General features: G+C 41.7%; 1 protein-coding gene across 1 annotated transcript in view; it reads right to left on the bottom strand.

The window, feature by feature from the left end:
• ZNF704 (zinc finger protein 704) overlaps positions 1 to 27421 on the bottom strand; it is a 543928-nt gene that overhangs the window by 190153 nt on the left and 326354 nt on the right. Inside the window, exon 5 of the mRNA XM_069220407.1 lies at positions 1634 to 1734. Within this exon, the coding sequence (XP_069076508.1) occupies positions 1634 to 1734 (101 nt within the window). The remainder of the gene's footprint in view (positions 1 to 1633; positions 1735 to 27421) is intronic.

The raw sequence follows: 27421 nt of genomic DNA on the forward strand, positions 1-27421 counted from the left end.
GCCCCCTGCATGGCTAGCGCCCTCGGCCAAGGCCCATGCCTTAAAAGGTCAATCATTTTTGGGGGTTAATTTTCTTCGTAAGATACTGACCCAGAGAAGGGGAAGAAAAACACAAAAAGTAGAAAAGCAGCGAAAAAGAAACGGAAAACAATAACATAAGACAAGGAACATTAAAATATTGCAAACACGCCCCCTCCTTATTTCCCGTGTGTCCTTGCCGATTTCAGTTCAAGTTATCCACTCCTGTCCAAGCCATGGACTACCCGGTGGTGAATCTCTTTCGTGAAATCCTTCTTTCAATTAAGGAAGGGATTTCATCTTCCATCTGCACTTCAACTTGTATGCCGTGTGCGCCTCCTCAAAGTACACTTTTTACCAAGTTCTGTGATTTCACATCTCCTTCACATTTGTATTCTTGTCCGTCGATTTTATTTTGTATACATTTATATATTAAAGAGCAGACACATCCAAAATACAACCGAAATTTAAACAATCATTGACAAAACCACCAGGTCTGGCTTGTTCTGTTATTAAGTAAAAGTAGTTATTTAATCTTTTGCTGAGCTTGCTGGCTGAGTAAGCGAATGGCTGAAGGATGAGTAACCATGTGCATAACTAAGCTATCCATCCTGTGTAGTTCTGTGCATTTATGCCCACCCACCCACTCACACCTTTTCATCCACCGATCAACTCACACATTCATCTATCCATCCTTCCAATCACCTGTACCCTCACACCATCCATTTACCCACCACACTCACTCATCAATCTAATCATCCGTGCATCACTCATGTTGATGCATTCATTGATCACCTACCCACATACTCAAGCATTAATCTACCGACATATGGATATGTAGTCTGAGCCTGTATGTTTGCCTGTACGTGCGTTGTCTTTATTTGCCCCTCTGTATGTGCTGCTTGCATGTATACCAGTGCCTGTATATATATATATATCTATATATTGGTCTGTGTGTACCTGAGTGCTTGTGGGTGTGTTTTGGGTGTCCATGCATGCCTGAAAGTGCATTGGTGCTTTTAGTCTGCGTACATTGCAGTCTTTTTGCATGCTGGTCTATGTGCATAGATTCTGTAGGTGGAATCCTCGCCTTCTTTTTGTCTACAAGGATGTAAGTTGTGTTTGCTTATAAGTAGCTGCCTGTTAGAATGTATGTACACGAATGACCTCAGATGTGTTTGTGGGTGCACACAGGTGCCTGAATGTCTGTTGGTCTGTGTTCATTCGTCCCCCCATGTATGTTACTTTATTTTATTTTTTTATCCATATGTGTTTGCATTTTCCTACATGCTGTGTGCCTATTTGTGCATGTATTGCAGTTCTGTCAGACGTTGGTTCACCAATGCCAGCTTTCATTAATCACCTAATTCTGTTGTAAGGCAACTGTGGAACAGAGAGATAACACTGTTTGCTTACAAACAATAATTTAGCACATAGACTATTTTTCTTCATCTTGATGGATACAATTTTAAACTTTCCATTTCGTTACTTTTTTTTTTTTTCTTGAAATCCAAAATGATACCATAATGCAGTTTTCCCCACTGAACCACTTTCAATTGATACTGTTCTGGGCCACAGAAAACCTGGGCCATGTGCAATGGATTCAGTGACTTACCCAAGATGGACGGTGCGGATGTGTTTCTGGATCCCCGCTGCTGTACCAAGAACCTTTCCGCAGTTTTTCCACAGGCATTTAAACATTACTTTCATGGAATTCTGGAAAGTAGAACAGAACCCTTGTTATTTTTCCATAACTCTAGAAAGATCCCCACATGTAATTCTAGTCTTATGTGCAGAATAAATAAAGGCTGAATCTAGGTTAGCTTTATAGAGCTGTCATCTGTTCAATAATCAAGAATTGAAACAGCGTTCTGGTTTACAAAGAATGTCACCCAAGTTTTATCCATACTACATCTGCCTACACCTCAGAGAACTGAGAGTCAAAGGGATTGAGATACGGTAAGAAGAAGCAGCAAAAAGGTGAGCAAGGGTGACAGCCTAGGAAGTGGAACAAGTGGGTCTTCAGCACTCTTCCGACCTTACCGTGGGAAACGTGGTTCAGAGGAACGAACGTTGACGATGGAGAGAACTATAAAAAAAGTTATAGAATGCGAATACCAGCAGATTTAAATCGTGTGGCCAGCTAGAAGTTTTTGAGTTTTTTACGGAATAGAAGTAATGAAACTGAGAATAATATGCTCTTTAATGAGATCCATAGTGTCCTTCCATGCACACAATCACAAGAAGCACCATCATCAAGTATCATCATAATAGAAAGGTTACCCCTTAGCTGCACGCTTCACCAGACTGCATTTGAGGTGTACACCAGGCAACTTTTACTCTTTCTGCGAAGAAGGCTGTACTAAAGAACATAATGTCAATGGTGACACCCCAACTGGAATTTGCATTTAGTCCTCGAGGACACAACTTTAAAATGATGGCAAAACTTCAGACAATTTAGACATAGTTGAGAAACACGGTGGGTCATGTCGGGTTCTGGTGATATTGAGAAACAACTTGGGCCTCATCGTTTATGGTGACATCAGAACTCCTCAGTTGCAACAAAGGACCCTGTTACAGAATTATCCATTATGTATCCTATGTATACTTTCACACAAAATCTTCATGGCAGAAAATGAGAAGAACTTGAGAGGCTAGTAGTGAACAAATACATGCATTGTCATTCATTAATGTGTGCCCATTTTGTACAGCAGTTAAAACAAAAATATTCTAGCGTTGCAGGATCTCAAAAATGTTCTCATGGTGAATATACAATGTAAATGTTTTCCTTTTTCTTGACCCGTTTCCTCGAGGAGAACAACACTCTGGACCCATCCCAATCCGGATTCCGCAGCAACCACAGCACAAAAACTGCCCTCATCGCCGCCACTGACAACATCAGAACCAGACTGGACAACGGTGAAACCGCAGCACTCATTCTCCTGGACCTCTCAGCCGCGTTCAACACCGTCTGCTACCAAACCCTATGCACAAGCCTCAGCGACGCAGGAATCCATGACAGAGCCCTGGACTGGATCACCTCCTTTCTCACAAGCAGAACTCAGAGAGTCCGCCTGCCTCCATTCTGCTCTGAAGCCACCAAAATCATCTACGGCGTACCCCATAGTTTGTCCCTCCGCCCGACCCTCTAAAACGTCTATATGGCTCCGATCGCTAACATCGCCCGGTCTCACAACCTCAACATCATCTCATGCTCCATTTGTAGGTGATCAAAACATATGTTGTTGTAACAGCTTCACAAACTACAGCATCCTAGAGTAGTGCAGTGTGAGAGTGGAATGAAGCCACCCATTTTTGTGCGATGTTCGGACTGAGGCCCTTTTAGGTTGGTGAATAAAAGAGACTGTGACAAAATTAAATAAATACTTGCATATATGTTGTCTTTATTATGGTGCTATTTATATAATGCGGACCTCACCAAATGAGTAGCCGAACGCCTCACATAAAATGACAGACTACATTGCACTATATAACAACACAGAAAGGTTTGGCCTGTATGTATATGTTAGAAATGGGGTCTTTGGTGGGCAATCAGTTTAACCCCTGTCCAAGCAAGGACCCTCATTCTAGTCAGGGTAAAAGAGAATCACCCTCAGCTAACCCCTGCTTACCTTACCCCCTTGGTAGCTTGGCACGAGCAGTAGGCTTAACTTCAGAGTGCTAGGTGTAAAGTATTTGTACCAACACACACAGTAACTTAATAAAAACACTACAAAATGACACAACACAGGTTTAGAAAAATAGGAAATATTTATCTAAACAAAACAAGACCAAAACGACAAAAATCCACAATACACAAGTCAAGTTATCATTTAAAAAGCAAAAAGAGTCTTCATGTAGTTTTAAACACACACTAACACTGTTAGCGTGAAAATGTACCTTGGGTGCATCAAAAATAACCCTGCACGGGTGAGTTTGTGTCAAAAAGGGCTTGCGATGCGTCGATTTCACTCACGAGCAAGACCTTTCGTCATTTCTCTTTTCGTCGGGTTGGGCGCGTTGTTTCTTCTCTCTGCAGGACAGCGATGCGTCGATCCGGTCAGCACTCTCGGGTCCGGGCAGGCCTTGCGTAGCTTTTACACGCCTAGCGGTGTTTGCATCGGAAATCCAGCCGCACGATGATCCGAAAACCACACAGCGCGGGCTGTGATCTCACCAGCCTCCGTCAGCGATGCTGCGTGGCGTTTCTCCAGCTCCGTGCGTCGATTCCTCGGTCGCGTTACAGGCGAGTGTCGATTTTCAGCCGCGAAGCCGACGGTGTGTTGATTTCCCAGCCGCAGATCCGAGCCGCGTCGATCTTTTCCCCGTTCGGCGTTCTGTACGTGGATTTCCTCCTCTTAGGCTGCCAGCTTCTCCTTTCAGGGTCCCAGGAACTGAAATGGCACCGTAGGGCAGAGTAGGAGTCTCTCCAGAGACTCCGGGTGCTGGCAGAGAGAGGTCTCTGCTGTCCCTGAGACTTCAAACAACAGGAGGCAAGCTCTAAATCAAGCCCTTGGAGATCTTCTCAAGATGGAAGGCACACAAAGTCCAGTCTTTGCCCTCTTACTCTGGCAGAAGCAGCAATTGCAGGATAGCTCCACAAAGCACAGTCACAGGCAGGGCAGCTCTTCTTCCTCAGCTCTTCTCCAGGCAGAGGTTTCCCTTGGTTTCCAGAAGTGTTTTAAAGTCTGTGGTTTTGGGTGTCCTTCTTATACCCAATTTCTCCTTTGAAGAGGGCCTACTTCAAAGCAAAGTTTCTCTTCAATGTGAAGTCCTGCCTTGCCCAGGCCAGGCCCCAGACACTCACCAGTGGGTTGGAGACTGCATTGTGTGAGGGCAGGCACAGCCCTTCAGGTGTGAGTGACCACTGCTCCCCTCCCTCCTAGAACAGATGTCCCATCAGGAAATGCAGACTTCATCCCAGCTCCCTTTGTGTCACTGTCTAGTGTGAGGTGCAACCAGCCCAACTGTCAAACTGACCCAGTCAGGGAATCCACAAACAGACAGAGTCCCAGAAATGGTAAAAGCAAGAAAATGCTCACTTTCTAAAAGTGGCATTTTCAAACACACAATCTTAAAATCAACTTTACTAAAATATGTATTTTTAAACTGTGAGCTCAGAGACCCCATACTCCACATGTCCTTCCACTCCCAAAGGGAATCTACACTTTAATCAGATTTAAAGGTAGCCCCCATGTTAACCTATGAGAGGGACAGGCCTTGAATCAGTGAAAAACGAATTTAGCAATATTTCACTGTCAGGACATATAAAACACATTACTATATGTCCTACCTTAACAATACACTGCACCCTGCCCTTGGGGCTACCTAGGGGGCCTACCTTAGGGGTGCCTTACATGTAGGAAAAGGGAAGGTTTAGGACTGGCAAGTGGGCAAGTCAAATTTACAGTTAAAACAGCCCACACAGACACTGCAGTGGAAGGTCTGAGACATGATTACAGAGCTACTTATGTGAGTGGCACAACCAGTGCTGGAGGCCCACTGGTAGCATTTGAGTTACAGGCCCTGGGCACCTCTAGTGCACTGTACTAGTGACTTACTAATAAATCAAATATGCCAATCATAGATAAACCAATTACATACACATTTTGTAAAGGAGCACTTGCACCTTGGCACTGGTTAGCAGTGGTAAAGTGCCCAGAGTAACATAAACAACAAAATCAGAGTCCAACACACATCAACAACCTGGGAAATAGAGGCAAAAAGTCAAGGGAGACCACGCCAAGGATGAAAAGTCTAACAGTATAGAAGTGAATAAATGCAAAACTATGAGGTGACTATAACAAGTAACAGATCCAACAGTAGCTAGAGATGAGTTCAATGTTCATCTGGTTTCAGGAGGAGTCTAAAGGGTGAGTTTTTAGAGCCTTCTCAAAGGATAGGAACTTTGAAGTTCTGCATTGAGACTTTTCCAAGTACTGGGAAATGACATAATAAGACTCGGTTGATAGTTCTTAAACATTTTCGTCATAGGGATTTCAAGAAATAGGGGTTATTATGATTTCGGTGGATGGAAAAGCCCGTCCACCGAACTCCTGACAGGGAGGTTGCCGTCATTGTGGATGCCTCCTTAGCGGGCCTATTATGAGTTTCCTGCTGGGTCAGCGGGCAGAAACCTCAGTTTCCGCCCACTGGCCCAGTGAGAGACGGCCTACAGCATTGTCTCTGGCTCGCAATCGAGCCGGCAGCAATGCTGTAGTGCGCAGGGTGCACCAGCGTCTTCGCACTGTTCACTGTCTGCAAAGCAGACATTGAACATTGCAATGGTGCGGGCCGGGGGGCCCCTACACCTGTTCTCCACCAGCATTTTCATGGCAGTGCTACTGCCATGAAATCGCTGGTGGAGAACAAAGTCGTAACGGCGGATTAGGACCGCCAGCACTGCCAGGCCGCTGTGAAGTCGCAATCTGGCGGTACTGGTGTTCCAACCGTGCTGCTACCGCCGCAGTCATAATATGGCGCTCTGACCACCGCATTGGCAGCGGTCCGACCACCACTGCGAACCTCGCGGTCATTAGACCACCAGGCTCGTTATGAGGCCCATAGTGTCACTCTGCATTTATTTTTCCTTTGCATAACTATGGAAATGTATTTCTGGTCTGCGAACCTATCATAGAAACAAACTGTTTGAAAGTAATCAAAACCAGCTAGGGTCACAATGGGGTTTAACGGTAGAAAAGAAAATTGTACTGCAAACCTGGAAATCATTCCACAAGCTACAAAATTAATATATGACTTTTGGACAAGGCTAACCAGGCACTCTTAAAGAAGGGTTCCCATAGGCTGAAAGGTCAAAGTGACCTACTCAACTCAAAGTAGAAAGTGTTCCTAAAAATGTATGATTAGAAGACTGTTCAATGCTCGTCAATATTTGCTGCTCATGATTTGTATAATAACCTCCCTTCCTATACGTGAAGCAATCTAAGTAGTCTACTTTCCCAATATTGTATATCTTATGCTTGACAAAGTCATCTTACTATTGGATTTAAATAAACGTAACTTTCTTTTATAATGCTTTGAGTAATACTATAGTGCAATATTTTCCGCCAGTGTGTACAGTTTGCAGCTTTTAGAACACATTTTATTGTATCTGTCAACTATGTAGCATAATTAATTACCGAAATAAAGTCTGGATGATGAAAGGAAAATCGAAATTACATCAATGCTAATGGCAAAACCTACAAATGCTCTCCCCTTGTATCCTAAACTTTGGACTTCCTTGGCTCTTTTAAGATTCAGAATCCAGAATGTACCTTTAACTCATGGTACACAAAACTATCAATGGCCTGCCTGTAATGCATATACAGAAAATCAGCTTTTGTCATCCGAGGATTTGGATTTTCGTGCCATAGACATGATAATGGCCGAAGGTGCTGCACGGTCAAATAAACACATCTCTTCATTCTAAACACAGGCCTTTCAGCACTAGCGAGACATCCATCACATCACAGGGCATCTACAAAGCTCAAGTTCATAGCACCAACTCATGACTAGATGACGGAATTTAGAGTCTCTCAGGAACCACTCTAACAAAAGCTCGTAAGGCTGTTAGAGGAAAGTTTGTGTGCCGAGACTTAATTCTAGTAATTTTTATAATCATCAAAATAAAGATAAATGTTATGTTTAGCTTAAGAGCTGGTTGCACATGCACATAAAACATGCCAATAAACCACAGTACTAAAAGGGAGTATGCCAGAAAAACAATGACAGCTTGGTACAACAGTAGGGTTCAGGACTCTGGTTAATAGAAGAAGCTGGACCACCCCCATGATCTGCTTCTGAAATTAGCAGAAGGAATGTTTTACAAATGCTTCTGGTCTCATGTACTTACAGAGGCACTTGTTGTTACTACATTTGCTCCCCACCTCACCTGCTCAGACCACCCAGATGTTTGCCTCGCAGCCCAAAGGGCTCTATGAATTTTACAAACCTGTCCCTCTCCCCCGAACACCGCTCTTCTCAAAGTGGTTTTAGGCCTCACCTGGCTGTTTCTTTTTGTATTAAATAGCGTATTTGCATAGTAGTCTTGATATCATTGTACTTAAATGAAGACATTTAACTGTGATGTCTGCTCTCAGATTCAGGCGGTCTTCTTCTTCCTAAAGCAGCGCTGTAGGGTCATAGCGTAGGCTGATGCAAAACATGTTATTCTTGTTTTAGAGCAAGGAGGTTCCAGATCGATGAATCTCAGTTATAATACATGCAGATGAAAGTCAATACCTATTGTTACAGTCCCTAGGAGAGTAATAATTCTGAGCCCCAAGAGAGTAAGATTTGTTGTGGCATCAATTGGAGGCTTTCCTTTTCTCTAATGCAAATTTGATTATCCATAAAGTTTTCTTCCCATGAGATTCCTCGAAGAAATAAATAATTTCTGACCTTGCTTCATCGGCCCGGAGCCAGTACATGTTATGACATAACCAAAAGAGCCTTAGCACATAAAAAGTTCATCACCCTGTTTTTAAACCCTTTATTATTTACTCACATTTTATTCTAAAAAAGCTTCGCGTGACATAAAACAACTTACACATATGTAGATGGAAATCTCCAAGAACCCTATCACTGTTCTTGCCTGTACCTGATCAATATGTTTCATCTTATCTTCCTGGTTAATTGTACATCAACATAAATATTTTCTAATAAAAATTGATGTAGGAATAAAACTGCAATAATACCACAAGCATATATTTACAATATATTTAAGAAAAATGACAGATGCCTACTTTAGCAAAACACAAACTATATTCTACATATATTCAGCAATATATATTTTTATACTAAATATATTCACCGAAATATATTTTTATATGTTGATATTTATGTCATCAATAATATATGCAAGGAAAATAAGCATTACACCACAAATAGTAGGCGGAGTAACACAAACACCAGGCAATGAAAACAGGAAGGAAAGAAATAGAACAAAACATGTCTATGAATTCTAATCAAATCATTTCTTAAATAGAGATCCATTTTCTTATATTTATAGTCAATTTCTAGTTTCTCTGAAATGGTATCAACTAAATATTTAGTGTGCAGTTATACTTGAAAATGTATGTCACTACCTCTGCAACCATTACTACCCTGTCAGCTTTCACAGTGTCAGATACACATGCAACTTGACTGCCACCACAATGCTGCCTATTCTTACTATGAAAAGTACCTCAGCCATCTCCTCCTTATAGCCTTGATGTTGTTAACAGTATTGTTAATGCAGTCAATTCACCGGCTACTCTTGCAATTACACTTAGCCTTATTACAGCCTTCTCCCTTACGTTTATCTAACATGACCTCTTTTTGGGCACTAAGGGCCAGGTGTATCAAAGATGTATCAAAGACTCAGTTTGCATTTCTTAAATAGCGAATTTTAAGAAATCACTATTTGAGAAATGCAAAATGGAATGTGAGAAAATAGTGAATCCCTAATAGCAATTTCTTAAAATTCGCAAGCGCTATTAGGGAATCGCTATTAGGGAATGGGACTCCAATCATCCCTATGGGCCTGAAGGCCCATGGGTGCGAACGGTTTTGCATTTCCAAATCTGCGAATTCCTGCTAGGAATTCGCAAATTTGTAATGCAAATCAAAGGATGCTGGGGGCCAAAACCCCCCTTTGATGCACCGCCCAAATAAATTGTGCAAACGTAAAGCGCACATATGCCCTAGTGACACATGTGCGCTACATTCTACTTTTAAAAATGCATTTTCAATGCATTTTTAAAATTGCACATAGTTACCACCAAATTTGAATTTGTGGTAATTGCATTTCCTAAATGCCCAGTTTGCATTTAGGAAATGCATGATACATGTGCTTTGGAAATCGCAAATAGGAATTCCCTATTTGTGATTTCCTATTCAAAGTCACAATTTTAGGGAATCGCTGAAAATTGGGATTCCCTAAAATTGCACTGCACTGCCTTTCATACATTGTGAAAGGCGATTTTGCTTTCGCAAACAGTGGAACTTAACGATTCGCACCGTTTGCAAATGCAAAATCCTTTGATACATCTGGCCCTAAAACTTTAAGCTTTGCTACAGAAAAAAAGGCTATTGAGGTAAATATAAGACATCGTAATCAAGGAGCACCATTCTTCCTGTCCTAAAAAAGGGTACACAACAAGGGAATTGAAAACACTTAAAACAAATTGAATTAAATCTATGCTGTAAATATTTCCGCATCTGTAATGCTGTTCAAGCAAAGTGAATCCATGAAAGTAATATACATATATAATGAGGTAACTCCTGACTCTTCCAAGGACTTCCAGCTTGATAGTCCGTGAAACAAGTTTTATCAGGAATCTACAAGCGTGGTAAGCATCCTTTTGGCGATCATAATACTTATTCATCAACTGGCTGGATAAGTCATAAAAAAATACATTACCAAGAACAACAAAACAATTCTGAAAATATAGGACTACAAGTTTGGGATTGTGTCACTCACCTGACTCACTAAAATTGCCAACAAATAAAATGCCTCATGATCGGGAAACTTTTTTGCATGTGAAAACACCAAGAATTACACAATCTAACGTTTTTACAGTTACAGTATTTGTTTAAATCATGCACTATGAGATTAATGAAGATTTCCAATTTTAACACTACAATTACTGAACGTTTTTCATTTACTTTGCAGCTCTAGTGGCTGAACTGTTAATAAGTTACAAAGCCACAGCACATCAAAGAAAAAACGTGAGTTCCAAAGCAAAAATAAAATATGATTGATTAATGTTTGACCACAAAGAAATCAAAAGTAATTGATACATGGGAGGTAGAGTAAATATACTATATAAGGATAACTATTACTTAACCAATTTGACTACTGATGACTTAAAAGGAAAATACATATGTCCCAAAGCAACCATAAAACAAAAGTTTTTGGAATCCACATTTCCTAACCGCCTATTATGCAGTTTTAAATAGAAAGTATATAAAGGTTCATCACAAAAGTAGTCTTTTTATCAGCGCCGTCCACAAGAGGTCCTCAGGACACTGAGCTATCTAACAATGGGCCTTCGTGGCCAATAGTTTTCACAGAAAGTGGTGCTGTCGGTGAAGAGTCACTTACTTTGGAAGAAGCTTGCTGGCTCTCTGTGGCGATGTTCAGACCCAGTGGCAGTTTCTGTACGAGGGCGTTGGGGCTCCGCCCTCGTAACCGTAACAAAACAAAAAAAGTCAAAGAAACTCCCATAACTCCCCCTAAAACAAATGCACACACCTCTTTCTTGCTTGGGGCAGGGGCCTGGCTCGGGGCTACTGTGTCATGTGACATGAGACTGGCAGGATCAGGCCAGGCCCTCTCCTGACTGAGTCTATGTTTGCTGGGCTGATAAGCTCACAGCCTGAGGCCTGTGAAGTCATCAGCTCGGCAAAGACATAGCTCAGAGGACCAGTCTCCACCCCCTAATGACGTGTGGATAAAGATAGCCCCGGGCGCTTCAGGTTGAAGCCCTGTAGCGCTAGGGGCTTCACGTCAGTCAGGGATAGTGGAGGATGGTCACCCCACCCTTTCCCAATTCGTCACAGAGGGTGGGTCTAGCCCTGTGACAAGTTGGGAAATGGTGGGAGGGGCTGCAGGCAGCAAGCTCAAAATCGAGTCTGCGTAGTTTGTGCACAGTGCACTGTGTTTGCTTCCTGCGCTGCGGTTGGGAGTCAGTCTCGGTCGGACGGTAGACTCCCAGCCACACGCCAGGTGCTTGGCAGGCCTCCTGCTCCTGAGCAGCCCAGCCCGCACCAGCAGCAGCGCGCGCGCTCCCTCCACGTGGGCTCAGAGTCATCACCAGCACCCCGGCCTCCCCGCACGGCTTCCAGGCGCTTTAATTCATGTAAGGATTACTGAATCTGATCATAAAATATAAAGATACAGGGTTAATGTGTTTTTGTTTTACTGCCATACATGAGATCGAGTTGGTTATTAATGGTGTGGATCTGTTGATATTTAAGAAACTTCATCATTCTACAATTGATCTATTTTAATTAGAGGCAGACATATATATGGGACACATCGGGTTCACTTAAATGCACGTGCAGCACACTGCAGTAATCTCACCCCGGGACAAGTGGGCACCACCGCAGCTGAGTTATTGAACATTACCTGCCATTACCCACCTAAAGCTCACAGGGCGGAGATTGTCTATCTTTGGGAGTCTTGAAAATCCACAGAAGCGCTGGTCCTTGGTAGACAATGGCATTCCATAGGCAAATCTTTGCTTTAAAAAAGTTTCAAAGTCTTTGCTTTTGTTACCAGATCCAAAATTGTTACTGCGCACAGCTGTCGCTAGTATCACATTGTAGCGCCTGATGATTTTTTTTTCCTGTTAAGCACGTTTAGTTCAGTTAAACTGTGCCTAGGTCCGGTTTTTTTAAAATGCTACTAATATCCAAATAAAAGTCTTCATGGTCATGTGTTTTCAGGAACAAAGACGCACTACTGCTTTCCTAAAAGCCGCAGACGGCATCTTGTGCGTGGTCCCTCTCCCCTTATTTTATGTTCCTCCTACTGATCCACTGGCTTCGCTGTAGGCTTACTGTACATCAAAGCGCTCTGAAACAGCTAGAAGTCTGCATGTGGGCGCTATATAAATCGCCTAAATAAATGAATCAATAAATATGGACTACGATAGAATGTGTGCTGCCCTTTTAGCGTAGCAAGTACCCCAATGGCCCTAAAACAAGAAAGGAATACTCTCTGCCGTTCCCAAATGTATGAACAGCCATATCTCGTGGGCACGGCGGGCACCTCACAACCTTGGGCCCTAGTGCCACTGCACCTGCTGCACTACTGAGCACGGGACCAGCGCACGCCCCTGGTCTGTGCTGGCCCCGTGCAACGGCGATTGAACAGCGCTGCTGAGTTCTACACGGGGTCTCCGTGCACTGCCCGTGACGACACAGGCCCTGATGAAATGTCAATTCAATTAGAAAACTTGATAGCTACTGGTAGCTTTACTGACTGCGAGTATCTCACTGACGTCAGACCTGAGCACAAGCTTAATGGATATATTTTGTTTGGTTGAATTAAGTATAGTTCCCAAGTTGAAAAGGATGTATTTAAAGTAAAATGTGTGTTTTTCCGGACCTGATGGGCTGATGTTTGCAGAAAAATTATAGTTAAGGCTGATATTTAAATGGTAACTCATGTTTCGTTGGGAAGTCTTTCTTAGGTGCCAGAGGGCGTCGCGTATATTACAGGTATGGCATATAAAGGCATTCAAAATTAAAATTGAGAATTTGTTTTAAATTATTGCTTCTAACCTTGCCTGATTCACAGAGCTGGTCACTGCTGGTAATTCTGCATGTAATGTCCACTAATGAAATATTGTCTTTTGTGGTCACGATTGTAAACACCCACAAGTTGTGTTAGTAGCTCGGGATGTTTTTTTTAAATTAAACATAATTAGCTTTTATTATTGAAAAGGTTGATGATACCGGGTCTACAGAGGCTTCCTGCCCTGCGCATTGACCCTGTCCACGAGGCAGGCAATGACGGGTTGTGCACTGGGCTACCTCCTCTGCACATGGAATAGGGACTGACAGGGTGTGCACAGAGACCTTCTGCACTGCACTTGTGACAGACGTGAATCATACAGCCTGTAAACATATTGTCACCACACAATGGCACATCATTATGAAAACAGAATTGCATGAACTTCAGTAATATGCGCTTGGCCATTCAATCTTTGGTTCTCATGTTAGGGGCAAACATATATAAAATATGATCTGTTATAGGGGCTGGATAGAAACAGGAAGAGAGCATTGTCCACGTGGAAAAATACTGCAGAAATTGTCCGTCATGTAACTCGCCATTGCCGAAGAGTGCAAACGGTCTGTAACGCATTTAACAGGCACTAAAAGAATTTGCTCTGATTTCTATTTTGCAAATGAGATATGCACTGATAGCGTGTGCACTGAGTTCCATACACTGTCTGTAAGGTTATAGACAATGATAGCAGTGCTTAATTTGTAAATAAAAACGTGCCGGTGCCCAAAGCCCTCCTCTTAAACATACGGCTTCTGCAATTAAATTTGAGAACACGTAATACTCAGGCATCTAGGGGCTCTTCAATCCATATAAAGACACTCCCTGCCCCCTCAGCTCAATCTAGCAGCTTTCTACTTTCTCCCTTTGTGACGCTTTTACGTTTTTCCCTCTTCCATCTTTCCCATATGTGTCTTTTGCTCGCAGCAAATGCTTTAGGCAGAAGAATAAGCCCCGGCCCTCAAAAATAAGTGCCGGTTTTCAGCACCGGAAACAGCAAGCACAAATTAACCACTGACTGATAGGATGCACTGTGCTACCCACACGATCTGTAAAACAGATACTGATTGGGTGTGCACTGGATCATCACAATATAAGACAGGCAATGACGAGGTGTGGCGTGCATAAGCATCCTGACAACATAATATTGGCAGCGATGGGATGTGCACTCTGCTTCCTATTCTACACGTCAGTGGCGTAACAAAGGCCCTTGCAGCCCCCGCACTGCGAGGACGGGGGCGAACTCCAGGAGGCCTCCTCAGCGCAGTATACTGTGCGTGTGCAGCAAGCCCCTGACTGGGTCCAGAGGGGAGGGGCCCCCGTCCAGGTAGGCCACCGCTACACATACAACAGGCCCTGGTGGTGTGTGTACTGACCAGTACTGGTACTGACCACCACCCCTCCCCCCGTGGGTTAGACAAGCTCTGATGGAGTGATGCCCACCCTCCACTGCACATGAAACCGCCATTGCTGGAGTTTGCATTGGTCTCTCCCAGTGCTTAATTTGTAAAAAAAAAAAAAAAAAAATGGGTGCTAGGGCCCAATGCACTTCATAGGAGTTCTCTCCAGCTGGCATCACCAACAGCCCCATCACTGCAGCCAAATGCCAGTACCCAAGTTACATATGCACGGCGTGGACCTGGTAACCCTCATAATCTGGGTCTGTTATATAAACAAATCTAAGATGATTCCAGGCAGAATGGCCTTATGTTTGTATGAATGCCAGTACCAGCATTGCCCGTGATAGAGTCAGTGGCGGTTTATGCATGAGGGTGTCGGGCCTCGGCCCCCATTACAAAAGTGAAAACAAACTCTTAATCTGTAAAACAAAAATGCACACACCTCTTGCTTGGGGCTGGCGCTGGGGCCTGGCCCGGGGCTACTGTTGCTGTAATCATAAGTCTCTTTGCACGCAACTCTCTGTATCCAATGGTCCATAGTCTCAAAGCTTATATCATATTTCAATTATTCACAGGCACCAGGGAGAAGGTCAGCAGATAGCTAAACCTCAAGCAGCAGAGAGGAAACCAGCAGAATTCTTTTCTCCAGGCACCAGAGAAAAGCAGCAGTTAGGTTGACAAGTGCCAGGAAGGAAATTAGCAGATAGCCTATCAATTGGAATAAGACAGGAACTCAGCAGAAAGTTGTCTCCAGATTCCTGAGGAACTCAGCAGATAGTTTATCAGGAGGCATGATTTACTAAATCAGCAGAAAGTTCATCACCTGTTGCTAAAAAGTAACTTGAAGTGCAGTTGCAAGTGGGTGAAGAATCTATAATCTAGTTTAGCCTTTCTTTGTCTTGTTCATTTAATTGTTTGCAAAAATGAATACAGTAGACAGTTTACTGACAAAACCATTTCTGGGAATGACACCCGAAGACAAACTTTGTGTTAAAGCACTAGGACCAGAGAAACCCGACATACACATTGAGCAGTCTGCAAAAGACCGGGGGAAAGGTTACACACGCAGGTTTGCACGAACATGGTTTGATAAAATGCCTTGTTCTGTTTCCCCTGCTTGCTCTTTGGGGGTGAAGTTAGCTGGACTAGAACAGGAGTTACTGATCTTAAGCATCTGGCAGAAAAAATAAAGAGACACGACTCCAGTGAATCCCACTTGACCAATGTGTTAAAGTTATCTTTGTTTGGAAAATCAAATATTGCACTCCAGTTAAATGAAGCCTACGGCAAGGGAGTAATCAAACATAATGAGGAGGTTGATAAGAACCGGTATATATTATCAAAATTGATTGACTGTGTGAAATTTTGTGGAGCCTTTGAATTGGCGCTGCGAGGCCACGATGAAACAGAAGAGTCACTAAATCCCGGTGTCTTCAGAGGGCTGGTTGATTTTGTGTCCAGTATAGACAGTGCAATGGAAGCACACTTGAAAAGTGCAACTGTATTTAAAGGCACTTCTAAGACAATCCAGAATGAGTTGCTTGACTGTATGCTGGAGGTAACAAAAGAAACCATTGTACAGCAATTAAGAAGCACTGATTACGTGGCTATCCAGGCCGATGATACAACTGATGTCTCTACCAAGACACAGTCAGTACTTGTTTTTCGCTACATTGATGGCAATTCCAAGGTGGTAGAAAGATTTTATTGCTTCTCGTATCTGAAAGATTCATCTGCAGATACAATTTCAGCAGCTATTCTTAATGAACTTAACCTTAAATTACCAGAGCGGAGGGGTAAAGAGAAGTTAATTGCTCAGAGCTATGATGGCGCTAGTGTCATGCGTGGTGCCTCTGGTGGGGTTAAAAAAAAAATCTGAGATATATACCCTAATGCACATTATGTCCACTGCTACGCCCACCAACTAAATCTAATAATGGAACTGGCTGCATCAAAAATATCCAGAGTCAGAATTTTCTTTAAAGAGCTGGGTGGCATTACTGCATTTTTTTCCCGTTCTCCAAAACGGACTGAAGTTCTTGAACAGATAGTGGCAAGAAGAATACCGAGAGGGTCTGCAACTCGCTGGAACTTCAACATTCGAGCTATCAATATAATTCACGAACACAGAGAGGACCTTGTAAAATGCATGAAATCTATTACACAAAACACTACATTTGATTCCACTTCTGTATGTGGAGCAAAGGGCTTCACCAGAACTCTGGAAGACAAGGAGTTTCTTTTTTTTCTTCTGCTGTTCCACAGCATAATGCCTCATGTCAATATTTTATACAATCAGTTGGAAAAGCGAGACGTTGATACTTTATTTGTACAAAGAGCCACTTCAGACTTTGTGATAAGCATCAACAAGGTACGGGATTCCATTGACAATTTGGACTCTGAATTGCCCCATGATTGTCAATTTACAAACCGCAAACTGCAGATTAGTACCTTGATACAGGAGGGAAAAGAAGTATGTGACATTATTGTGGTGCATGCCAGGGAGCGCTTTGCATTTACAAGGCATCTTGTCAGTGCAACACTACTGCATAGTGAGCTGTTTCAAAAACATGCCAAATGTTTTCCTAGTGCAGCTCTCAATGAAACAGTTGAAACATATCCAATGCTAACAAAGTCAAGACTATGCACGGAGCTATCAATCCTGTATGGAAGACAGGATTTTCATCAGGCTACAGGCGGTGCCATGTCTTTATATATATTTTTATGTCAAAATAACCTGCAGAAATCTTTTTCTGAGACTCTAAAGTTATTGAGAATTGTCATTACAATGCCCATGACAACATCTGAAGCTGAAAGATGTTTTTCTACACTGAAGAGAATAAAAACATTTTTAAGAAACACAATGACTCAAGCTCGACTAAATGCATTAGCCATGCTATCAATGGAAAAGGAACTAATACATCAGATTCCAGAATTCAACAAAAGAACTATTGAAAGGTTTGCTCACATTAAAGAACGTCGTGCAAACTTTCTGTATAAATAGAAACCATGGCAATGCATGTAGTGTTGTAAAATATTGTTCCTAGGGAATACAGTTTTGGTTTAGTTTGTATTGTAAGTAACATTAAGAAATACCGTAGGTACCTTGTATGCAAGAAAGTGCACCATGTATTTAAGGTATGTTTCAGTATTTTGCATTGCCTGAGAGGAATTCAGACATGCTTATCCTTACAAAGCCACATAGCTTGGTGTTGTTCAGGGTATTAGATAAAAAAAAAAAACAGTGAAAGGTACATTAAGTTCACCAGCAAATATGGCCCAGTTATGTAAATAAGCTAAACTCTGGAAAGCTTTGGACAAACTTACAAACCACAGCCAGACAGACTAACAATGTACCTTCCATGACATACTTAATGATGGCGCATACTGACCAACAACCAGTCTTGTAAGAAGCCACAGGATTCTATTTATTGCTCTCATCTTTCCTGAGGGTATTATAGTCGTGGTTTGCAAACTCTAGCAGTACAGCAAGGGTTTTTTTTAGGAGAAGGGATTTTCCGATGGCTATCCGGCTGATGAAGCATTAATTGTTTGCTCTTTTCCAAATTGCAAAATCATAAGCTGTAATGTTTGCTGTAATGTTAGAAGCCTGTAGAATGTTTACCATATCTAGGGCTATGAGTACCACATGGACTGATAATGAGTGAATTTGTTGATTATATTTCTTGCTTTATAATGATAGACTTCCTTACTGAGTCGATATGGCTTAATATCCTTTTCCACTGAAGAGCAGAGTAGATTATTTGACACCAGTGAATAGCTTTGGATCTACACATGGCGTGTTACGTCAAACTTGATTGCTCAATGCCAAAGTAAAAAGGTTCATAGGTCAAACAATTATATAGAGGTGGCACCACTTCATGTTGATCAAGTGTGTTTGTTTAGCAGAATCTGAGTCTAATCGCCATCTGTAGTGATGCAAATGCTATGAAGGTGCACTTACATTTTCATCAAAGTTGTCTGAATGTTGGCTCATTTTTGATTGATAAATGATGATATAACAATGTTTGTGTACGTTGGCACATGTTGACTTATCTACGACTACTAGTAAGATTTTGTGATGGGGCATGGGTGTCAGATAATATATTTTATATATAAATGGGTAAACCCATACATCTTGGAGACAGGTTTATTTCTTCTTTGAACCAATACACACTTAATTTCATTATATAATTTCTCTAAAGTACTGGGTAACTAAAGTCCTTATCAGAGATGTACAAAGTATTTAATGTTAAAGTATAATGTTAAAGTGTGCAAATTTACTTTTTGAACTATTAAACCGTCCCTACACAAAGAGTTTTCAGAGATGGATATTTACTTTTTGTGTTTCAACTACCCTGGTCAAAATGTAGTTTACTTTCTATAAGATCAAATTATTATTTATTTATTCAAATAAATATTTCTTCTATCTGACTGTGGCCAATTATATTATATGAATATTTGTTTGAACTCCTGTGTGCTTGGCTTCAAACAGATGCTTCAGAAAAGAAACAGACACACACTAAAGGTAAGAAAAGCATTTTCTGTGTTGCATGTATATATTTTATCACTCCATGTTTCTCTTTTTTTAGTGTATGTCAGTTGCCTTTATTCATGATCTTGAGTTTCAGTATGGGAAAACTAAACAATTTATTATTGTATGTGGACTAAGAAGGTATTGACTTTGTTGGACCATCCTGAATGCCATTTTATCTCTGGCATGTACTGGCTCAATAGACAGCTCCAACCTTTTTATGCAACAGCAACATCATTAAAATTGTATTATTCTCTATATATCCGCCTGACATATTCACATGGAGAGGAGAACTCATTTCACAAACATGTTGTGAGTGAGATATCAACCCCAAAATGTCTTGATGCTGTACACATTGCTAAAGAAGGAAGTCAGGCTTGCCTACCAGGCCAGGCCAATGAAAGCTATTTTGGTCCTTTTTATCTTAAAAGATTTCTCTCTATTTTGTTAAATAGGATTTGCAGAAAAAAGGGAAATTGCTACCAACATCCCGAAAAAATGCGCACGCACATCCCCCTCGACGCCAAGCCCAGCCCCACCACTCACAAACCTCACCAGCCGCCACTGTTCAGACCTCCAAACTTGCAAAGAGAGCTAACTCCCAGGTCAGTGGATCTTTGGTAACCAGGTGAAGGTCACAAAGGAAATGAAGGGTGTAAAAAAATCAAGGATTTCGGCTTTTCGATGAAACTCCTGCAACACCACAGGGCCCATGGCTGCTACACAACTCTCTTAAATACTTTCTGTTTACAGCCAGGCACACAGTTAGGGCAAACAGCCTCACATGCTCATTAGAATGCCCAGCTGTAGCCCTGGTGCCCTTCTGATTCATCGCAGCTAGTCAGGACTTCTAGGCACTTGAGTCAAACTGTAGACATGCAGGACAAAAACGAAATGTCACTCCCCTGTCTCAGCTCTAGGAGACTGACTGAGTCCCACAGAGAGTTTTGCATACGCAGAAAGGTTTCTTATACGTCTTTCAAGTATAAGAAAATGCCTTCAAGGTCCAGGTCAGATAGAATGTGCAAAACACTAAAGAGAGCAATTCTGGAATTTTGTTAGTGCAAATCCCAAATCTATAATACTCTGAAAGTGTCTATCGTTAAACAAGTCAGCACCCACTCTACATCAAACTGTGTCGATTATTATTCTTTGTGCCATTTATTAAAATACTTTGGGCCAAATTTTAGACGGCCTAGCACCTCCTTGCACCACATTAGTGTCATTTTTGTTATGACGCTAATGTGGATTAACGAGGCCAAATTTGCAGCGCCAGATTTACAAAGTGGTGCAATGCATGCATTCCGCCACTTTGTATCCCCTTACGCCACATTATGCCTGCACCAGGCACAGTGTATGCAAGGGGCGTTCCTCCATTAGGGGGACCGCAAAAATAGTGCAGTGGAATAATTTTTAGCAGCTATTTTTAACGCCTGCACAGAGCAGGTGTTAAAAGGGGGCACACCATTATTTAAAATGGGCGCCTATGTACCTTGCAGGATTCGGGCCAAAATTTGTGGCTCTAATCCTGCAATGTACTACAATAGCGTCAACATTTTTTACGCTATTGTCCCTAACCTGCACCATGGTGTGCCATATATTTAATACGGTGCATGCATGGTGGTATTAGGGGGGAGCGGATGGGCACAAGAACAGTGGTGCTGCATATAATGCAGCGCCACGTTTCTTAAATTTGGGCCTTTATTTATGGCGAGAATCATGGGAGGTGGAGAGACGTGAACAACTCTCTTCAGTCCAAAAAAACAGTAGAAGCAGACAGCATTTGCATGCACTACCCAAAGCCCCAGCACAATATGGAACACCAAACCAAGCAGAAGCAAATGCAACACTAGCTGCCACCAGAGAAGATGTCTTGCAATCACAGGATAATAAGGTGGAGGCATGCTCCAGTACTGAGATTACAGATCTCATAGGATTTAAGAAACATTCTGTGCAACATCTCTCAGGAGTTCCTCACAAAGTGTCATAGCTGTTTGCTAATTATCAGAAGAAGTGAGTGTCCATGTAGGGAGTAGTCAGGACATTTAAGCCACACCTTCCAACGGGCTGCTCTTACTTTTAGAGCCTTCTTATCGGATACAGCATCCATGCTTCTACTTCTGAGTAGCAGTCATTGCTCCACACATGCTCCTATGGATGCAGTGACACATCCAGCTTAGCCAGGTACATACATCACAAACCTCCTACTGCGCTAGGAAACAGTTAATAAACTACCAGTAAATGACATATTACGCTTAGTTCAGTCATAACTTTATACCAAGGAACTAGCAACAGCTGTGAAAAGTACACAGGCTCTCATGGTCTACAGCAATCCATCTAGAGAAATAAGGTACTTAAGTTGATTCTCTAAGGGTGGGTCCCACCATTAATAGTAGCATTACTGATGAATTAAGGGTATGCCATCACAGATTCCTGACCTCTGGGCAGTTTGTTTTTACCATCTGGATGAGATGTAAGATGCCCTCTTATACTTTGATCTGGCCTTTATTCTATCTTCTAGATTTTACATGTTGTCTTCACTCTTTTTTATTTTGCTAGTATTCTTTCTGGCCGGGTCCTAGTGTGAGCACAGATATTCTGACATACATAATGATCTTTTATGTAATCTTACTGATGTACTAATGTGTGAAATGTTTAAATGTTACAAATTAACGTTGACATAAATTGTGGCTTTAATATCGGCCACCGTCGAATGCAAGGCCTGCACATGTTTTTATAATAATGCACTAACGTTGAAATGAAAAACATGTCTCTTTAAAAGCATGTTCTCTGCAAAATTAAATACTGTAATAATAAATAGTTTTTCTTGTGTAACTGTTGGGCCTCCAGCAGAGCAAGGACACAAATAATGTTGAATGTCTGCCAATTTTCTAAAGCTGCAGCATTAGTAGATTGATTTCATGTCCACTGTATAACACATGCTTTGTTTGAATCTCAAACTTGTTTAAAACTTGTATTTATGAAATGTATTTCTTTTGAGGAAATGTGTGTATCTGCAGAATGTTTCTACATCACTGTAACTGTTGATTCCAAGTGCATTGGAAATGTGGTGAACAAAAGGGCCTACTGATTACAGTCGGAAGGAACTGCAGAATGATACATTTAATATAGTTTGGCGTTACGCAAAACGAGAAAACCCAATCATCACATTGCCAATGTTTTGCTGTATCTTTTCTAATACAGTGCCGATATCTGATGTTCTTGTAATTGGATGTTATTTCTTTGCCTAATGCTTCTGACCAATGACAATGTGGAATTATTTTAATTTAACCACATGGCATTTGGAACTTTAGGTCAGTCAGCTCTCTGTCTCTTGGGTCACTCTATGCCACTGCACAACTTCTTTGTGATGCAAGTCATTTTGACAATCTGTCACTTTGTCACTTGCCAGTTAGTCTATTGACATTCTGGTGCTTTATTATTTTCTGAGTTTACTATGCCTGTTCAATACTGAACTAATGATCTGATGGTTTAGTAATCTTATAGTCCAAATTCTAAACAGTCCCCCTTTCACTGTTCATGTCCTGATGCTGATGCTGTTGTCCCTCTGATGAAGCTATTGTGGTGTTGCTGATTACCCTAGAGATTGGGTTAATGTATAACCTGTGCATTGTTATTTATCTTTTGTTTTTCAGGTACCAGCTGCTACTGTTCTAATACTGCTGCTATTTTGTTAGCGCCATAGCTAGATGTTTTCAAAATTTATGTTACTAGATTGCATGAAGCCCAACATGCTAATGCTAATCTGAGGTTAGTTAGGTGTTTTCTCTATACCTATGATTTAATGTTGTTTTACTGTTGATGTCATATATCCTGCTCAAATATATTGCTCAAATATTGTTGTTATCAATTAGTATTTTCGCTATTGAAATTATCATTCTTATTACTTTGTTCAAGCTAAGATTCTTTACGCGATTTGGACATACTGTGATGTTTCTTTACTTACACCATTTGGCATTGAAACTCATTTTCGTGACCTTAGCATTGTTAATATAGGGAAATAAACATTTAAATTATTACCAAAGGTGTGATTATTCATGGCCAAATGGGTGATGGTGCGTTCTTTACTGATTCTTTAGTGTGATTTGGATTGTTTATATTGCTGTGTTATGTGACATTTAACAATATTAATTTAAACGAGTCAAAAGGTTCATCGACCTTAGGGATGTGTCCACTTACTATTATAATAACAAAATAGATAAGACAAGGGCGTGCTCACAGTTTTGGTAGCAGAATTTGATGGTTATATCTCTTTAAATTATATCAGGTGCTAGTTTGACTTTTGTATGAGATTTGTTGAAATTACTGATGCAGAATATGGAGAAGATGTGTCCCTAAACACCCAAGGTGACTTTCCCAGGTCCTTGGAGTTTGCCTATGTTGGTGGGGAGTGTTCGCAGCATTCTATTGATGGGTTGAATGTAGTAGATTATGCGCTTGCACAGCTTTAGCTAATTTGCAGGTGATTGAGTTGTTTGTGAGATTTTAGGGGAGTCTGCATAATCCAAATGTTGTTGAAGAAGGGGTTTGCGTACTCCAAAATTATGTTAGAGAAGGGGTTTGCGTACTCCGAAGTGTGAGAGTAGGGAAGTTGGCATACTTCACATGTGTGTGGCGCTTGGTGCTCAAAAATTGTCCATGTGGTTATTGGTGTATGGACCTCACAGGTAGGTCTAAGACGCCAGAGTATAGTAAAAGTGTATTGAGACACTTGGCTTTTGTTGTGATTTGTCTGTTTAGTAGGCCAATTGGGCATGGTTGGCAAGTCGAGATTGTATGTTGAGTTCAGTGTAAGGTCTTGTGACTGAAATCTGGCAAGTCTTATGTGCACCAGGACAGAACCCATTGATCAGTTGAGAGTAAAATTTGCGGGTCAAATTTTGCTTGCAAATCTGGGGAATTGAGAAAGATAGAGTAGCTGCTAGAGCGAAAGCCGTCAGTGAAAATTCCGTAAGGTTCCCAAAGCGATTGTATTTCCCTACCTGTAGTAAACAGACACATTTGTTTTAATGGGTTTTTGTTGAGGTGCTTGCAATCATTTTCCATTAGTTTTGAGTGTTTTTGAGTTTAGGAGGACAAGCCACAAGACTTTGTAAGCCGCTGTGTGTAAGTGTGACGTCACTTGAGCCATGCTGGGATAGGTTGGTTAGTGAGAGGGTTTGCACATGGATTGGTGGACAACCATGAAGTGCAACTGGTCGAGAAGGTAGACGAAGAGGATTGTGGGATTAAAAGTCACTTTCTGATTATTGATTTTTGATATAAATTTGTGAAAATGAAGTTTTTCCATGCTTTAAAAAGTGCACTTAGGGGGGATGAATATATTCCAGCTAGGGTAGGAGAAGGCTGTTCGCCAGAAGGTACTCCGGCATATATCGTAATTGAAGAGAAAGGTACCGGAGCATGCCTTTGGTTAAAACATTGGTGCACAAATCACAGAAAAGGATGGGAGTCTTCCGTTTCCTGAAAATGGAACCTTTAATTTGAGAATTTTAGAGAATTTGAGACAAGTGATGTATGGTTTAAAACCTTTGCCGATACCAGCTAAGTTTGAGGCATTAGCAATCTGGGAGCTAGTAGCCAGACAACAACAAGCGTTGAGGTTTGAGAGAAAAATGAGAAGAGCAGAGAAGACACTAGCAGAAGCTAGGTGGTATAGAATGTTTCCTGCGATCTCAGAAGACTGAGAAAGAAGCAAAGAAAGCTTCTAAAAAATCGAAAGGGAGTTCATCTCGGATGAAGAGCAGAAATCAAAAGAGGCCAGGAAGTCTTTGACTCCTGATGAAGAGTCAGACGATGATGAGTTAATTTTAAAGTTGTTGAGAAATCGTCCACCACCAGGAAGGTCCAAAGGCTAGTGTGAATCCCACTGCACCGACACCAGTTAACATGACACAGAGTCCAGTACACAGTAACCTTAACATGACTGAGAGTTCCGTACAGGTTAATCCTAATGTGAACCAAACTCAGTACAGGCTAGTCCTCTAGTGAAAGTACCAATGCAGAGCAGCTTCAATCTGCTGACTGTGTCTCTAGTATAGAGTCAGTTGCCACAAGGTAGTGTTCCTAGGATGTATCCAGATGTGCCAATTGTAGATGCAGCAGCCAAGCTAATAGTGCCAACATGACAGGTTTATCAGAAACCAATGTTGGTTCAGACAGAGCCAACTCCACTATTACTGCCTCAAATACAGCCACAAGCAATTCCGAAATACACTCCAATAACAGGGACACAGACAGACATGCCTGTATTGATGAGTCAGAATACAGGAGTAATGCACCCTCAGAATGCAAGTGCAAGACCAAGTCCAGAGGCTGTGTGTGTACCTGTCACTATTGGCCCAGTTATACCATTGTTTGCCCAGGGTAACAATGGCACAAATGGTCAGGGAATCTTGAGTCAGAGTCGAGTAGGAGGAGGACACAGTGATAATGCCACAATAGTCTGTCCCATCCAGACTGTTGATGGAGTAGGATCATTGTTAGACCTGAGTCCTATCAGAGTTCCTTTGACTACTGAAACTGGGTCACACATTGGCACCAACATGAGGGTACTGACATACCAACCTCCGAGTTTAACTGTACATCAGCTTCCTTGTGCCCAGCCTAATAACATCTCATTACAGGGTTTGAAAGCTCAGCAATTAACTGAATGGTTAGAAAAGCTGAATACACCAAACGATGCTTCTAGTGGAGGGAATTTTATTAACTACACTAGGCTTTCAATGGAAGCGGGTGAACTTGTTGAAGGAACCAAATATGTAAATCGGCTAGAGTCTTACACTGAAGAAGAGTTGCGATATCTGTACCCGAGAATCACAAAGGAAGTGGATGAGGTACACTAAAGGCTAGCAGAGATAGCAGATGAATACGGGATAGACCTTTAAAAAATGAAACATTTAAGAAGAAGTTACAGGTTAGATTGTGAGGCAAAATACTTCAAATGCATGAGATCTGCAGGGATGAAAACGCACCTTAGAGAGTTGCTTCAAGGCATCCAGATATGGAGACCATTAGACGAATAGGAAGGCAGATGGGTGAAGAAAAGGGATAAGCCAAAGAAAGGTCCTGATACTTCTCCTGCAAAGGCACCGCAGGATAGAGAAGCAGTGAAAGTTTTACTAATGAGAGAGACTCCAGGAGGGAATTGTGTATATGCCGCCTGGAGTGATATTTTGCCATTTACAAATGATTATCCCAGGCTGAGGGAGAAACCAGTAGAACGGTATCAGCAGATAGATAGGTTTCTGAACCTTGGAAAATGCCTGTGGGCAGATTTTAACACTCTTTTAGAGATAGTAGTTCCAGCAGATTTATGGATTGAATGCAAAAAGAGTGTCAATTGACCAACAAGTGAGCCGACGAGAGATCCAGCAACAGGTGCAACGTCCCCTGAAGTAATGAAAGCTTACTATAAAGTGATTGAATTTCTGAAAATGAGAATTTCGTCCAAAAACGACAGATTTGTTGAGGGACTCAGACCAGAGATTAGTCAGATGATTAAGAACCAATTGATTTGTTGGCAAGCCAAGCCGATTGAGGAAGTGCTGCAGTATGCGAAATACTGTAGTGATGAGATTGAATTGAAACAGAAAAAGTTGAAAGAGAAAGCGATGGTGATGCAGATCAAGGCTGTACAGACGGGGATTCGGGGTAGTTTTCAACCTCTGCACCAACAGGGAAACAACATGTTTCCGAATCAAGGCAGGTTTCAGAATGTGGCAGAGGTAGAGGTTGTGGTGGAATGGGAAGTATTAATCGTGGTCCTGATTTGAATACAGTAATGATACAAGGTGAGCCACAAGGAAAGAGAATGTTCCCTTGTCACACTTGCGGGGGCACCGGGCATTGGAAACGGGAGTGTCTGATGGTAAATTAAGAAGGTGTTGTTAAGCAAGTGAAGGATGTTAATTCTTTTCAGAATGTGAGAGGTCCGAGAATGAGAGGTCAAAATCAAAATTTTCAGAATAATGTAAATCCAATGCAGGGTTTCCAACCTTTACTGCCCATGCAAACTGTACAGCCATTACAAGTATAGCCATTACAAGTACAAATGCCCTAGTTACAGCAGATGCAGCCACAGGTGCAAATGGTGCTTGGTCAATAAATTCAGATACTTAGACAGCAAATTCAGATACCTCAAGTCCCTATGGATCAGCAGCAGGTGATGTT

The sequence above is a fragment of the Pleurodeles waltl genome, chromosome 2_2, assembly GCF_031143425.1.
Source record: "Pleurodeles waltl isolate 20211129_DDA chromosome 2_2, aPleWal1.hap1.20221129, whole genome shotgun sequence".
Classification (NCBI taxonomy): Eukaryota; Metazoa; Chordata; class Amphibia; order Caudata; family Salamandridae; genus Pleurodeles; species Pleurodeles waltl.